This window comes from Sarcophilus harrisii, chromosome 3, assembly GCF_902635505.1.
Source record: "Sarcophilus harrisii chromosome 3, mSarHar1.11, whole genome shotgun sequence".
Taxonomy (NCBI): domain Eukaryota; kingdom Metazoa; phylum Chordata; class Mammalia; order Dasyuromorphia; family Dasyuridae; genus Sarcophilus; species Sarcophilus harrisii.
This window is the reverse complement of record NC_045428.1, coordinates 303,280,309-303,295,570: the sequence shown is the minus strand read 5'-3', so window position 1 is coordinate 303,295,570 and position 15,262 is coordinate 303,280,309. Positions and strand designations below refer to the sequence as shown.

At 35.7% G+C, this 15,262-nt stretch overlaps 1 protein-coding gene across 1 annotated transcript in view; it reads left to right on the top strand.

Moving 5' to 3' along the window:
* Positions 1 to 14,013, top strand: part of SLC15A2 (solute carrier family 15 member 2) — a 47,217-nt gene extending 33,204 nt beyond the window's left edge. Inside the window, exons 9-22 of the mRNA XM_003763625.4 lie at positions 156 to 242; positions 746 to 835; positions 932 to 976; positions 1,888 to 1,920; positions 3,188 to 3,276; positions 4,327 to 4,408; positions 5,434 to 5,568; positions 6,244 to 6,405; positions 7,473 to 7,519; positions 8,062 to 8,172; positions 8,816 to 8,912; positions 9,697 to 9,843; positions 11,345 to 11,449; positions 13,300 to 14,013. Of these exons, the coding sequence (XP_003763673.1) occupies positions 156 to 242; positions 746 to 835; positions 932 to 976; positions 1,888 to 1,920; positions 3,188 to 3,276; positions 4,327 to 4,408; positions 5,434 to 5,568; positions 6,244 to 6,405; positions 7,473 to 7,519; positions 8,062 to 8,172; positions 8,816 to 8,912; positions 9,697 to 9,843; positions 11,345 to 11,449; positions 13,300 to 13,476 (1,407 nt within the window). The 3' untranslated portion in view covers positions 13,477 to 14,013. The remainder of the gene's footprint in view (positions 1 to 155; positions 243 to 745; positions 836 to 931; positions 977 to 1,887; positions 1,921 to 3,187; positions 3,277 to 4,326; positions 4,409 to 5,433; positions 5,569 to 6,243; positions 6,406 to 7,472; positions 7,520 to 8,061; positions 8,173 to 8,815; positions 8,913 to 9,696; positions 9,844 to 11,344; positions 11,450 to 13,299) is intronic.
* The last annotated feature ends 1,249 nt before the right edge of the window (positions 14,014 to 15,262 follow it).

The following is a 15,262-nucleotide window of genomic DNA, read 5'->3' as shown; positions in this document are numbered from 1 at the left end:
AAAGTAGAGCTATTAAGGATTCTGAAATTCTGTGATTAATGATAATTGATTTGTCTCAAAAATTCAGAAGTGAAATAGATAGAAGTGGTTTTACTTGGAAAAAGATTGGTCCCCCTTTTTCTTCTTTTTCTGATCTTCTCTTGGCTCTTCCCTAGTTTGCTATTTTAAATCGTCTAAAGAACCGTTCCAGTGAAATTCCAAAGAGAGAGCATTGGCTAGACTGGGCAGAGGAAAAGTACCCGGTGAGTCGGTGTTATAGAGATGAATTGTCTACTTAGTGGTAAGGACCACGTGCTGGTGGGTGACAGACTGATAACTTTTCCTTTGCCCTTGACTCCAGAGGCCATTTCCTACTTCTACTTGGTAGTGTGGGCTTCTTCAACTGACATAATTTCTATGCTGGACCTAATTCCTGATATAAACAAATTGAGACAAAAACAGAAGGCAAACTCTGTTTTGGAGAAGACTTAGGGGCTACCTGACCTGGGAAAGATTCCATAACCTCATTCATTCACTCACTTGTTCATCAGAAACTTGTTGTCTTTATGATCTTCAATCTAAGTCCATACTGATGGTTTGAGCCCTTAACCGCCCCCCCCCCCCCCCCCCCCCCCCCCCCCCCGGGCAGTCAACTCCAAACTAAATTGTTTTCTTACTGCTTTCTGCACTTTTTGTTCTGATGAGTGATTCAAGTATTGGTAGATTTTTTGCCAACTAAGGAAGTTCCATCTTTTTCTTTCTACAGAAACAGCTCATCTTGGAAGTGAAGGCATTGACTCGTGTGCTGTTTCTTTATATTCCACTACCAATGTTCTGGGCTCTTATGGATCAACAGGTAGAAAAAGGTTTCTTAATTAGAATTTTGGGTTGTGCCCTTCCTAAGTTTGTTCCTTCCTATGAAATATCTCATGAAACCCCTTCGGTTCTCTAGGGCTCTCGGTGGACTTTGCAAGCAACTAAAATGAATGGTAATGTGGTGAGTAGAAATGATTTTGTCATGTAAATTATTCTCTTGCTCTGTATCAAGGGAGTTGATTTCTTTGCCAAGTGATAGATTGTCTATTTGCATTTATTTTCCTATATTTTTGGACCATCTACTGAAGAAAATTGGCAAGTCAGTCTTTTAACTAGTCTTAGAACTAGCTTATAAGATGTCTTATGACTAACTGACTAGTGTGAAAGTTGATCTTATGAAGGTTAATTCTCATTTGTAAAATGTAGATAATCTATTATATCCCTTCAACCTCTGGAACAATCTTAAGTAACTTGCCAAAGTCACACAGCTAATATATGTCATGCTGGATTTGATTCCAAGCTGTCTACTACTTCACACTGCCTTTTGTGCATTCTTCCTCTTATGTCTCATTATGTACCCATCCATCAGATGGATAGCTAAGTGACTCAGTGTTATAAAATACTGAATCAGGAAAATCTCTGTTCAAAACAGCTTGGACACTTACTAGCTATAATATGCTCCTGGGTAAGTCATTTAACCTCTTTTTGCCTTAAACCATAGAAGAGAAAAAAATGGCAAACTACTTCAGTATCCTTGCCAAGAAAACCCCATGGACAGTTGCTATTGTCCATGGGGTCACCAAGAGTTGGGCATATCTGAACAATATGAATCAGATCCTGACTTCTGTAAGACTAATAGTCTTACAAATAGATAGTGCTACTGTACTAATAATCTTTTTTTTTTTTTTTCCACAAAAGCCTGTGGAGATAGATGGTGTAAAGTATTATTGTTTCCCCCCCCCCCCCCTCCATTTTATAGATGAGGAATATTTATTGATTTTCTTTTACATCCTAAGTATATACTAACCACAGGTGGGTTACAACTTTTCACATTTCAGAGATTTATTCATGTTTTTCCTTTTCATGTTTCAGGGATTTTTCGTGTTCCAGCCTGACCAGATACAGGTGGGATCTCTCCCCATAACCATGCTTCCTTGTACTCTTCTTGCACCCCTTCCCAGTTCAGCTGTTAAGTAGTATTCTGCTTTCTTCTTTGAGATAAGGAGGTCTTAGGGCTGGGAAAAATGTGTTCTTTTTGACCCACCTTTCCAAACTATCTCCCAAGTACCAGTGAAATGAATATTCAGATTCTGGATAAAGTACAGGCTTTGTTTGATTTAAGCTGTTTCAAAGCAGATGTAATATCATTTTATAGATACTTCATAGGCAAAATAGATTTTATATATTTATATCCGTTAGTTCTACTTCTTATCAGATATATTCCTTTCCAGTTTCATTTTCCTAAGACTATGCAGTTGAGGTATTTGTGAAAATCCATAACCAGTCATTTTTATACCTGCTCTACATAGAGGTAGCTTGAAAAGAGGAAGAGGTTTCCTGCCCTTCACAATGCAATTGGCCCTTACTTTTAAAATCGGACAAACTAAATGAGAGTTTGAGAGAGACTAGGTGGTTAGAAAGCAAGGGATATTACCAAGGACTTATAGATGAGGGGATTCAGGAATTGGATGTGAAGAATTTGGGAGGTAAACTCTGAAGGTTTAAATACTCAAGGCAGTAGAGGGATGTGTGAAGAAATCTGCTTTTCCTTACTATTTTTGAAATCTAGATTTTCATGATATTCACTTAGCTAGTTCTCCTGTTATGCAATAAACTATCGGTCACTGCTGTTTCTTCAGCCATGTCATGCGCTGTTCTGAACGTGTCTTTTTTTGGGGAGTGGGGGGCAGGGGATACTCTCTCCCTTCATGATTCCATCAACTCCCAGGGTTTGAATTATTTTCTATTCAGATGAATCCCAAATCTGTATATTCAGTCTCTCTCCTGAATTCCACTCACACATCTCCAGCTATCTCTTGGACATTTCAGGCTGGATATTTCAAACCTCGGCTTTCCCTCCAAACTTTCCTCAACTTTGCTGTAACTCTCTGTGGCAGTACTGTCCTTCTAGTCACCCAGCCTCAGTGGCATCCTTGAGTTCCCTGTCTCAGTCCACATACTCAATTGTATTGATTATTTCCTCCTTTATAATACTTCCTTTCCACTCAGAGTGTCATCACCTCCCACCTGAACTATCAAAAATCCTTAATGTAGCTAATTAATTATGTTATTTCCTTTATTAGACTTTAAAAGCAGGGACTACTTTTTTTTCTTTTAAGTTATTGTCTCTGTTGTGATGTTAGTAACTAGTCTTCCTTACATGGCATTACAGGTGCTGAATCCCCTTCTGGTGCTTTTCTTCATCCCCTTGTTTGACCTGGGTATCTATCCTCTGGTCAAGATGTGTGGAATCAACTTAACGTAAGTTATTGCTGCATCTGTTCCCATTGGACACAGGTTCTCTCTTTATTGAGTTCTGAGATATTGATGTTGGTAGTATTTGTCTAGTGATACATTGAGGTTAGTTTGCCTTAGTTTTTCTGCCGTCTCTTATTTGTTAATTTCAAGATCATTTTGTAAATTCCTACAAAATTAAAACTGATCTCTATAATTTTCTTTTTTCCAGTTCCATATATAGCTGTGCTTTTAATTCAGGCTTTATGATTATGAAATTTCTTGACTTTTTTTTAGTGAGAATATAGTGAGAGTTAAGGACCAGCTTCTTTTGTATTGTGTTTATATGAAATAATGTTTGTAAAGAATTTAGCATAATGCCTGGCACATAGTAGGTCCTTAATAAATATCTTATTTTCTTTCATTCCCTCTTCTAAGAAGTTTAGAGTGTTTGGTGACATAATTTGAATGTAATGATGGAGCAGTAATGAACTGAACCAGCTACGCCCAGAGAAAGAACTCTGGGAGATGACTAAAAACCATTACATTGAATTCCCAATCCCTATATTTATGCCCACCTGCATTTTTGATTTCCTTCACAAGCTAATTGTACAATATTTCAGAGTCTGATTCTTTTTGTACAGCAAAATAACGGTTTGGTCATGTATATTTATTGTGTATCTAATTTATATTTTAATATATTTAACATCTACTGGTCATCCTGCCATCTGGGGGAGGAGGTGGGAGGTAAGAGGTAAAAAATTGGAACAAGAGGTTTGGCAATTGTTAATGCTGTAAAGTTACCCATACATATAACCTGTAAATAAAAGGCCATTAAAAAAAAAAATGTAATGAGACCCATTCCTCATTGTAAAGGTGAATCAAATAACTAATCCCTGGATGGAGAGAGTAATCAATCTTTTTGCCTTTGTTAGAGTAGTTCAATCCAAGTCTACACATAGAAAGATGTTTCTCTTGTTGCAAAAGACATATCATAGCTTCTGCTCATTTTCTGCTTAGTAGGGACATCTTGAAATAGTCATTTTTCACATGAATCTTGTTCCTTCCCTTATGCAGATCTATTAGGAAAATGGCAATTGGTATGATCTTGGCATCCCTAGCATTTGCAGCTGCAGCTACTGTTGAGATCAAGATAAATGTGAGTACAAACCTAAGATTCAAATACATATGACCTCTAATGTAAATTGAAAATGCCTCACTGAATATTCATTCTGTTTACTTAGAGGATCCATTATAAAAAAAAAATTTTTTTATATGAATAAAAAAAAGAAAAACAAAACCTTCATTTATCATTGTATCAGTTCTTTCAACATTTTTCTCTACAATGTTATCTATAATAATAGCAAATTTTATCCATGGTTTTATTAGTGTAGAAGAATCTTTTACTAATACAGATTATTTGCATTTTAGTAGTTGATTTTTAAGAATTTATATGGCCTAAGTTTCATCACCTGGTATCCAAATTTCTAGTAATAATAACAGGTTACTCCTTGGATGACAAATACATTGGTATTTCATTGTGATCATAGTCAAAAGCTCTCCAGCATAATGGGACCTATCAGAACTTCTTGTCATTACTTTGAGAATCAAAGATTGCCTACATATATCAGGAGGCATCAAAATAATTTACTTTATACAGACGGTCCCCACAAAAGCTTTAATGGCTTAAAATTGAACTAAAACTTTTGGAACAAACTTATAAAGTTTTGATACCATTTTACAAAGGAAAACTGAGGCTCAAAGATGCTAGATGGTTTACCCAAAGTGATAGAGCTAGTAATCGTAACCTTACTAGGTATGAGACTTGAGCCCAGATCTTTTAACCACTTCAGAATGCTGCCTACCCAATTCAAATCTTTCTGATTTTCCATTTCTAATCATTCTTATTAAATTAGAAATGTATATGAAACCAATGCTAGAAACATATATAATATATTCAACAAATGAATATCAAAAGAGTTGAAGAACTGAACTCCAAGATGCTTGTGATACTTTATTTTGGGGGGAGGGGAATTGGGATTAAGTGACTTGCCCAGGATCACACAACTGCTGGTATATTAGATTTGAATAGGTCCTCCTTACTCCAGGGCCAGTGTTCTAGCCACATTACCATTTAGCTGCCCCTGATGTTTATGATTCTCATATGTTGTTTATTGTTCTTAGGAAACGAGTCCACACAAGCCAGGAAGCAAAGAGATTTACCTGAAAATACTGAATTTGGCAGATGATGAAGTGAAATTGGCATTGATGGATTATCAGAACAACCCTGTGTTTTCAGAAGCCATCAAGCCCTTTCAGGTGAGGGGGCAGATGGAACCAGGATGATTTAGGATCACACTTGCATGGTATCCCCAATTATCAGCATGATTATTTAAAATGGCCTAGCCAAAGATCTCAGACTACCTCCTAAACACTTCCAAAAATAGAGCTCTTAATCGTGGGTCTGGATACAAATACAAATGGAGAACTATTTCAATATAATAGATTTCCTTTATAATCCTATGTATTTTTTGTGTTAAAGACATTATTTTGAGAAGGAAAAGGTCCATAGGTTTTTACCAGACTTTCAAAGGGCTCCATGATAACAAAAAAGGTGAAGAACTCTTGATCTATTCACCAGTTTGACAATAAAGATTGCTATCTGTATTGTATCTTCACTCATATCTATAATGATAGTAAGCATTTCTGAGTCTCCATTGCCCTCACTCCTTATGGAATTGTGATGCTCATGAAAGTAGCAAAGAGACTTATTTGGTAACTGCCTAGAAGCATAGATTTAGATTGAAAGAGACCTTAGAGATCACCTGGTGATCTCTGGATTCCACTTTCAACCTCATCATGTACAAATAAGGAAAATGAGACCCAGAAAAGTTATGTGATTTGTCCAAAGTTGTGTTAGTTCAAAATTATGATGTTCAACTTTGCAGTGAAAATTTTTTTTATCCTGCATTTTTTTTTTATGTCTTTCTGTAGCATATGGACCATTCCAAAATGCTCCTGACTACAGAGAGCCAGAGTTTTTACTTCCAGCTACACTTTCACAACACGTCTGTCACCAGTGAACACATCCTGGAAGAGAAGAACAGATACAGCTTGGTCACTCATGCAGATCAAAGGGGAATTTCCAGTTTCCTGGTGAGTGTTGGAATAGTCCTTAATGGTGAGCCTCTTTGGTATGCCCAGTGAAGTGATGGGCTCATTATCTGGTCAGAATGGTCTTTGTGATTGTTATCAAGCAAGCCCCTGCTCCTCTAGTATAAATAATTAATTGGTGGCTAAGTTTGAAGGATTAAAAAGAATTGTTTTTGCTCTGAATTGAATGACCCATGCCCCTTTTTGTGAGCCCTCTATGTTCCTTCCCCTCCCCACAAAAGAGAGGAAAAGCTATATCATATATTTCCACATACAAAGTAGAATACAGAAAAGGATTATCTGTGAAAATGCAAGTTTCTATTACATACAGCTTGCCTTTCTTAAAGAGTATGTAATGTATTCAACATGTTATTTTTAAGTTGACCTGCTTATCTGTGTTTACTTTTGAACTTCCATTCTAATCTCCTGTCAAATAAAAAAAAAAAATTCAATGCTTACTCTTGAACATTTTCCATGTCCAAAAATGTATGTTTCATTCCTTCCATCAAGTTTATGACTCTATTAGGAAGAGAGTATTTTGCTTCATCTATTACATTCATATGTAATTTGTTTATTTACATAATTTATTTAGCCATTCCCCACTGGATGGACAGTCCTTTTGTTTATAATTCTTGATACAACAAAAGTTGTGGTATGAATGCTGTTGTACAGCAAAAAGAGATCTTTTTCTTTTTTCTTTGATATCTTTGAAGATTAAGTCTAAGCGTGCAGTGGATAGAGCACCAGCCCTGAAGTCAGGAGGACCCCAGTTCAAATTTGACCTCAGTCACTTAACACTTCCTAGCTGTGTGACCCTGGGCAAGTCACTTAGCCCCAGTTGCCTCAGGGAAAAAAATTTATCACCCTATTTTCCTGCAGTCCTTTCAATAGTTACCATTTTTCTTTTTTTGGTCATCTTTGTTAATATAATACAGGTATGATGTGGGAGCACATGATTTTAAATTTCATTTATCCATGCATGGTTTGGAAGATTTTTTTCTTCCTTTGAGAATTGTCTTTTTATATGCTGTGATGATTTTCTAATTCTTTTTGATTTCTCTATATTACAGATGAAGGAAACAATAACCTCAAAAGTCAGCAGAATGGCAGCTGTGAGGTACAAATCACTGGGCATTCCTGGGGTTCTCTTTCTCCACTGGATCATGATATAGGTTTTATCTGTGACATGTAGATTGAGAAATCTCTGCTTGTATTGATTAGAGATTCATTGTAGATCTTCTAGAATGATCAGGTCAACAAAGCATAGCAGAAAGGCAGGTTAACTTTGTTGGGATTAGGGCATGACCCAGGTTCTTCACAGTCCTGACTCCTTTTGTCTCTGCTTATATTTATCATTTCCCTCCTGCTCTGTGCTCTGAAAAAGAGAGAATTAGGTCAGGAATTCTTAACCTTTTTTTGTATCATGAACTCATTGGCAATCTAAAGCCTATTTACTCTTATTCAGAAGCATGTTTTAAAATTAATAATATAAAATGGATAGAATTATAAGGAAAACCAATTCTGTGGAAAATGCATTTATCAAAACATTTAAAAACAAAATAACAAGCTCGTGGACCCTAGGTTAAGAATTTCTACAGTAGGGAATTCTTTTCAGAGGTTTGTCTGTTTCTGTTCTAACAGCCTTTTTCTGACTCACAGGTTTATTAACACCTTGGGTAAAGATGTTAACATCACCTTAAACAGAGATGCCTTCCTCATTGTTGGTGAAAACTATGGCATCTCTGATTACACAGCCATGGAAAGGGGAAAGTAAGAGCTTTAACTTTTTCTTTTTTCTTTTTTTTGCTGAGGCTATTGGGGTTAAGTGACTTGCCCAGAGTCATACAGCTAGGACGTGTTAAGGATCTGAGATCAGATCCTCCTGACTTCAGGGCTGGTACTCTATCGAATGCACCATCTAGCTGCCCCAAAGCTTGATCTTTTTGGAAATTATTTTAATAAGATGTTCTCCAATATTTGTAATGTGCAAAGGTAAAAGATTGAGGCATATCTGGAATAATCAGGTAGGAAACAGAATATTTTTGCATGTATTTTGAAAATAAAAAGCTATTATTTAAAAAAAATTTTTTTAGATCAAGGTGCTGAAATGTTATTCTTTTCACATTAAAAAAGCACTTAAATCACTTACTTTTTGCTTTTATTGCATTATTATTTAAATCATCTGAGAGAGATTTCTGACCCTTTGATTTGATTTCTGTTAGATGACAGTCAAAGAGTAGAAGTTGATGATCATCTTGAAAGTGATAAGTTGAAAAGAATGAAAACTAAGAGAATACTGTTACTAGGATATGAGAGAGAGAAAGAACAAAGTCTAGTTTTCTTAGAATAGGAAATAGCCTTTTGCGCACAGTGTGGTTTTGGGTTTAAGATCTCTCTTTTGTTCTTTTTCCAGATACCATCATGTGCCGTGTAGGACACAAGGCAAAGACTTCACCTTGGACCTGGGGCTACTTGATTTTGGTGCAGCATACACAGTTGTTATTATTAATGTAGGTAGTTCTTTCCCTTCTCATTTCTTTCTTTTTTTTAACCAATTTTTCATTTCTTTCCCCCTACCTTCACTTTCTTTCACCCAAGGAGCCTGCTTGGAAGTAGATGTAAGTAAATGAGGAAAAATGAGATGTTATTCATTGGTTAAGAGACTCATTTCCTAGCTATAGAAGGCCCACTGAGGTCTCTTCATTTTGTGTACCTTTTTCTATATATGGGTATTTTATGGTTCTAAATAGTGTGAAGACTAGAAATCAGAATTTACGTCCATTCTTCATACTCAAATAAGACAATTTGCTCCAGTCTCAACATGGCCCCTAGAAATAATATCACTATCTAGGATGTTTGATTAGGTTGCTGCTTCCCTAAGTGTGACTTGAGTTGAAGGACTTACTGATTCACTTGGTTCCTTGAAACTCCTGGACAGTTGGAAAATCACTGAAACACTTCTTTTGAAGTATAAGAAATTAAGCAGCTGTCTAACACTGCAAAAAGATCAATTTAGTTTGGGACCATTCAGAGCTTTTATCATGGAGGGCTGAGGAAATTGAGTATATATGAGGAAAGGTGTATCCTTGATATCTAATGTAAATTTCAATCCTTATTGTTTCTGACCTATTAGATGATAGTCAAAGAGTAGAAATTAATGATCATCTTGAAAATACTAATTTGAAAAGAGTAATAACCAAGAGAATACTGTTATTATGATTGGTTGAAAAGATACTTATGTCTCAGAAGAGTTTTTCTGATACTGCTGGTAAATATCCCCTCTTTCCTGCTTAGAGTTCTGATCAAGGTCTCCGGGTGTGGAAAACTGAAGATATTCCAGCCAATCAAATATCCATTGCATGGCAGTTGCCACAATACGCACTAGTTACTGCAGGCGAGATTATGTTTTCTATCACAGGGCTTGAGTTCTCCTATTCTCAGGTAACATTTTTTTTCTTTTTATATTTTCTTTTTATGTTGAATTAAGAAATACCAAATCATATGGAAATTTCAACATACATAATAAAAAATGAGATTATACTTGAAACTGCAGGTTTTATGATGTATAGCTTACTTTTCTTTTCAAGTTTAGAGTAATAAATCAGCTTCCAGAGCTCCCTTTAAGTCTTAGCTAAAATTTCACCTTCTAAAGGAGGCCTTTCCCAATTCTTCTTTATTCTAGTGCCTTCCCTCTGTTGATTATTTCCTTTCAAATTATTTATTGTTTGTTTGTATGTTTTCATGTTTCTCCTACAACACATTGTGAGTTTCTTGAAAGTAGGGACTACCTTTTGCCTTTCTTTGTATCCCCAGGGCTTAGCACAATGCCTGGCAGGCACTTAATAAATAAATGTTTATTGACTGATTGACCAGCTTTCAAAGCTGTCTCAGGTAAGGCTTTACAGAGGTAGGGAGAGCATGATTCTTGTTAAGTCACTCAGTCATGTCTGAATTTTGTAACTCCATGGACCATAGCACACCAGACACTTCTGTCCTCTACTACTTTTTGAAATCTGTCCAAGTTCACATTCCTTGTTTCTATGATACTGTCTATCGATCTCATTCTTTGCTGTCCCACTTTCCTTTTGTCTTCATTCTTTCCCAACATCCTGTCTTTTCAATAGGTGGTCAACATATTTAAGCTTCAGAGTCATTATTTGACTTTCCAGTAAATAGCATGAATTGATTCCTTTTGAGAACTGACTGATATAACATTCTTGCTGTCCAAAGGTCTCTCGAAAGTCTGCTGTAGAACCATAATTGAAAAGTGTCAGTTCTGTGGCATTTGGCTTTCCTTGTCGTCCAACTCACATAGGAATATATTACTATTAGAAAACCCATATCCTTGACAATATGGACCTTTGTCAGTAAGGTGTTATCTCTACTTTTTAATATGCTGTTCAGATTTGCTGTAGCTTTCATTCTAATGAGCGAGTATCTTTTAATTTCTTGACTGCCATCACCATCTGTAGTAATCTTTGAGCATAATTCAGGGAACTATTCATTTGACTTCTTGAATTTACCTAACAAGATAGAGGAGGACATAGGCCAAGGGCCTTTTTCCTCTTAGGCCTTAGATTCCTAACCTATGACAATGGTAGAATGGCAGCTTGGCTCCAAGTGACCTTTATAACCACAGAACCAAGCAACTCGTGTACTTGGGGGAGGGTGTAGTACTCAAGTTCACATGATAGTTAAATTTAGTGGGTACTATTTTATTTTAAAGATTTATATCCTAGGAGAATATAAAGTTCTTCAAAGACAAGGATAAATTGAATTTTGTCTTTATGTATTCACACCTTAACATGGTATCTTACATAAGATAGACACTTAAATCTTTATTGAATTGAATGGGAAGTGAAGTAGGAGAGGGAAACTTCCTGGGGAAAACTGAGGAAGCTTAGAGAAACTCTGTTTACAAGCTTCTTTGTACCCTCTTTAGGCACCCCCCAGCATGAAGTCGGTGTTACAAGCAGCCTGGCTCCTGACAGTGGCCATGGGGAATATCATCGTACTTATTGTGGCACAGACCAGTGCTTTGGTGCAGGTATGGGTCCTATTAGGACACCTAGTCACATGCATTCCCCCAGGCACTTCTGGTACAAAACAAGGTAGCTGCATAGCTGCTGTCTGAAAAGTGAACATTGGGGATATGGCTGTCATTGGAAGTGAACAATGACTCCTGTGGATGTAGATGAGAACAAGCAAAGATAGCCAGGGAAAAAGTGATGAAATCAGGCTAGAATACAATTAAGAAAATTTGAAACTAGTTTTTTTTTTTTTTAATGATGTAAGCTAATGTCCATAGAATGCCTCAGAATTGCATAAGTATTCTGCCATGAAGGACAAGAATTGAGTAAGAGCTGTTGGGGCAAGGAAGCTATATGGAAGTTAGGTAGAGAGATGAGAGTTTCTCTCATACATCCACTGAAATCCTACTCTGAGATCTCATTATGGTATGGAGAGAATCCTGAATTCTCAAGGATTATATCGACAGTATAAACTTTTATAAACTCTTGTCAAGTCCTACTGATCTGGGAAAGTTTTACAAACAAGCCCAGAAATGGCCTCCACATCTGCTATCCAAGCACCAACTTATTAAATTCAGACATGGAATTTTTGTGGTGTCAGAAACGTGTTTAATCTATTTACTACAATGTTAAAAGCTTCGATAAGAGCTCCCTTCATTTGTGTGAATCACAATAGTAAACAAAATACTCAGAAGAAATCACAGATCTTTGAGGCATTGAATTATGATCATTTAAAGATTATTGGATCAATGTAGAATTAAAATGAGAGTTAAAAAGGACTTTTCAGAATATCTTCAGGAAAACATGGTGTGGCAGAAAAACTGTTAGATTTGAATTGAGAGATACAGAAAGAATGGGACCTGGTCAAAGTTTACACTGTGATGGAAACCTACTGAGAACAACTTATTTCCTTTCTCCCATGCACATCTAATTATAGCTCTGATCCTTTGAGATCCTTGAGTAAGTTATACTGATAGATTCAGTGAGGTCAGAACCTCCTTGAGATCACTTCTCACTAATAAAAAAATAATGGCAAGAGTGTAAATTTTTCTTATAGTACTCTCCCTTACTAAGGTCCTCTTCTGCTATCTCATAAAAGAATATAGGTGATTCTAGAATGATGAAGACTATGCCAGAAGAGCATAAACTCTGGTTTATTCTACCAAACTATGAAGTTTTTGATAAAGAATTATGGTGAACTATATGTCAGTCATTCAAAGACCAATCTAGATAGGTTTAGGGACTAATCACCAGGTTGGCTAAGATGATAGACTTTTTATCAGCAGCAACTCTAAAAGGCTCTGATAAGTTATTAAAAGATTGTGATCTACATTGATATCTATACTAGCAACCACAGATCCTTAATAGATTGAATTTTGTAATAGTTTACAATTTACAAAGCACTTTCCTCACTATAATTCAGTGACACATCAAATATAAGTATTACACATGAGGAAACAGTCTTAAGGGGAGGTTATTTGTCTAGAGTTATTGAACTGGGAACTAAACTCTGGGTTCTGACATCAAGATATCCAGAAAAGGTAGATTTCATATCCTTCCACAGTCCCACTACCACATATCATAGAAGGAAACAAAAATATTTCTAATATTTAGCTAGCAACTCCCATGCTGCAGGATCAGCCTGTTTATCTTGACTAATCCTCAACAAAGCTGGATTTACTATTTGTCCATTATAATAACCATTCCTTCCATTTTTATATTCCCTGGAATACCTTCATAAGAAATCCATCTTCTGCAAGATTTTTTGTATGACAATATGACATCTATATACATAATTTCCCAGTGAGTCCTGACATGTTTTCTAAAGTCTTTAAAATTTTTTTTCTTTCTGTCTTTTTCTTCACAGTGGGCCGAATTTGTCTTGTTTTCTGGTCTCCTGCTTATTGTTTCTTTTATCTTTTCCATAATGGGCTACTATTATATCCCTGTGAAACCAGAAGATATTTATAGTCTGGAAGACAAAGTGCCTTCTCACATCAAGGGAAACATGAAAGACCTGGAAATCAAGAAAACGAAACTCTGATTGCGCCCTTAGCTCTATTCCAAACCTTTATTTCTTTTATTTTTTTTAATTTACCCAAATCAGTCTAATTCATCCCTAGTACTGATCTTAGCCTATATCTATATTGAGTATCCTTCCCACTGGGCTAGGTCAAAGAAGTAACACCTATTTCATCAGAGATGCTGATCTGCAACTGCCATTCATCAGACTTGAGCAAGAAATCCAGCCACTCCATACCTCAGTCTCATCACCTATTCTTGGAGAATAGAGTCATGCGTTGTTCTGGTTGAAGCTGGGACAGATGCTTATTTCTTGTGTGTCTAAAAGAATGTGAAGAAAATAATTTAGCTGTTACTGTGTAACTGTTTGTATAACTGTGTTTAACTGTGACATTTTTCTATATGTGAATGCATACTGTTGAGGGAGAAGGGGAAATATGCCATTGGAACATTGCCAAATGTTCTTGGTTCTCTTGTCTGGATTTTGGTCATTTAACTGGATTTTTGTCAGTGGAACATGATTATATGAATCTAAGTAAACTGATTTATACTAATCAAACTATATTAGATGATTGATCATTGTGCAATTATTATTATTCACGAAATCTACTAAGGATATTGCTACTAATAGCAGCTTATATTTTCATAGCACTTTACGATTTATAACAACCTTATGTAGTAGGTAATTTAATAGGTCAGAGTGCTAGTTCTAATGGGGGTAGGAGGAAGAGCTTGAAAGAGGTTAGAATCTTTCTATCCTAACATGAAAAGAGGGGCACATCTTTTTTCCAAGTATTTTATAATGGAAATCACATTAAAGGTTAAAAGTTTGTTTGATGTTCTTGGAGCCAAAGAAAGGAAATCAGTCTAACTCAGTTAAATATTCTTTAATGGTATGTTGTATGAAAATTATGGGACAATGATTAGCCATCCTATCTCCACATCACTGAACCATAATGTTCCAGAACATGCAATATATTTGCTAATTGTCATCATTTTCAGTAGTCAATACTTTTCTGTATGGCCTCTTTAAATTATACATCCCTTTTCCACTTAATTCTCATTCAAAATTGTTTTATAATTCTGAAAACCTATTTTACATGGATTCCTTTTTGCAAGTCAATTCCACAAGTATTTGTTAAGTACATACTATTTCTAGGGCATGAAATGAGATATAAATTTTTAAAAAATCACAGTTCCTGATTTCAAAAACTTTACAGCACAGTAGAAAGACAAGGTATATATAATTTATATGTCATAAGTGATATTAATCTTTTCCTTTTTTTGAATATTTTATTTACATGTAAAGATAGTTTTCAACATTCATTTTCTTTAAGTTCCAATATTTTTCTCCCTCTCATCTCTCCTCTCCCAAAGACATCAAGTCATCTGATATATACACATACATACATAAAATCATTTAAAACAATTCCATATTTGTCATATTGTGAAAGAAAAATCAGATCAAAAGGGGAAAACAATGAGAAAGAAAAAGCAAGCGAACAAAAAATGAAGATAGTATGCTTTGATCCACATTCAATCTCCATAGTTCTCCCTCTCAATGTGAATGACATTTTCCATCCCAAATTTATTGGAATTGTCTTGGATCATCAAATTGCTGAAAAGAACTAAATCCATCACAGCTGATCATCACATAATTTTGCTATTGATGTGTATAATGTTTCCTGGTTCTGCTCACTTCACTTAACATCAGTTCATGTAAATTCATCGTTTCTTATAGAACTAGTACTATTCCATTACATTCCTATACCATAATTTATTCAGTTATTTCCCAATTGATGGCCATT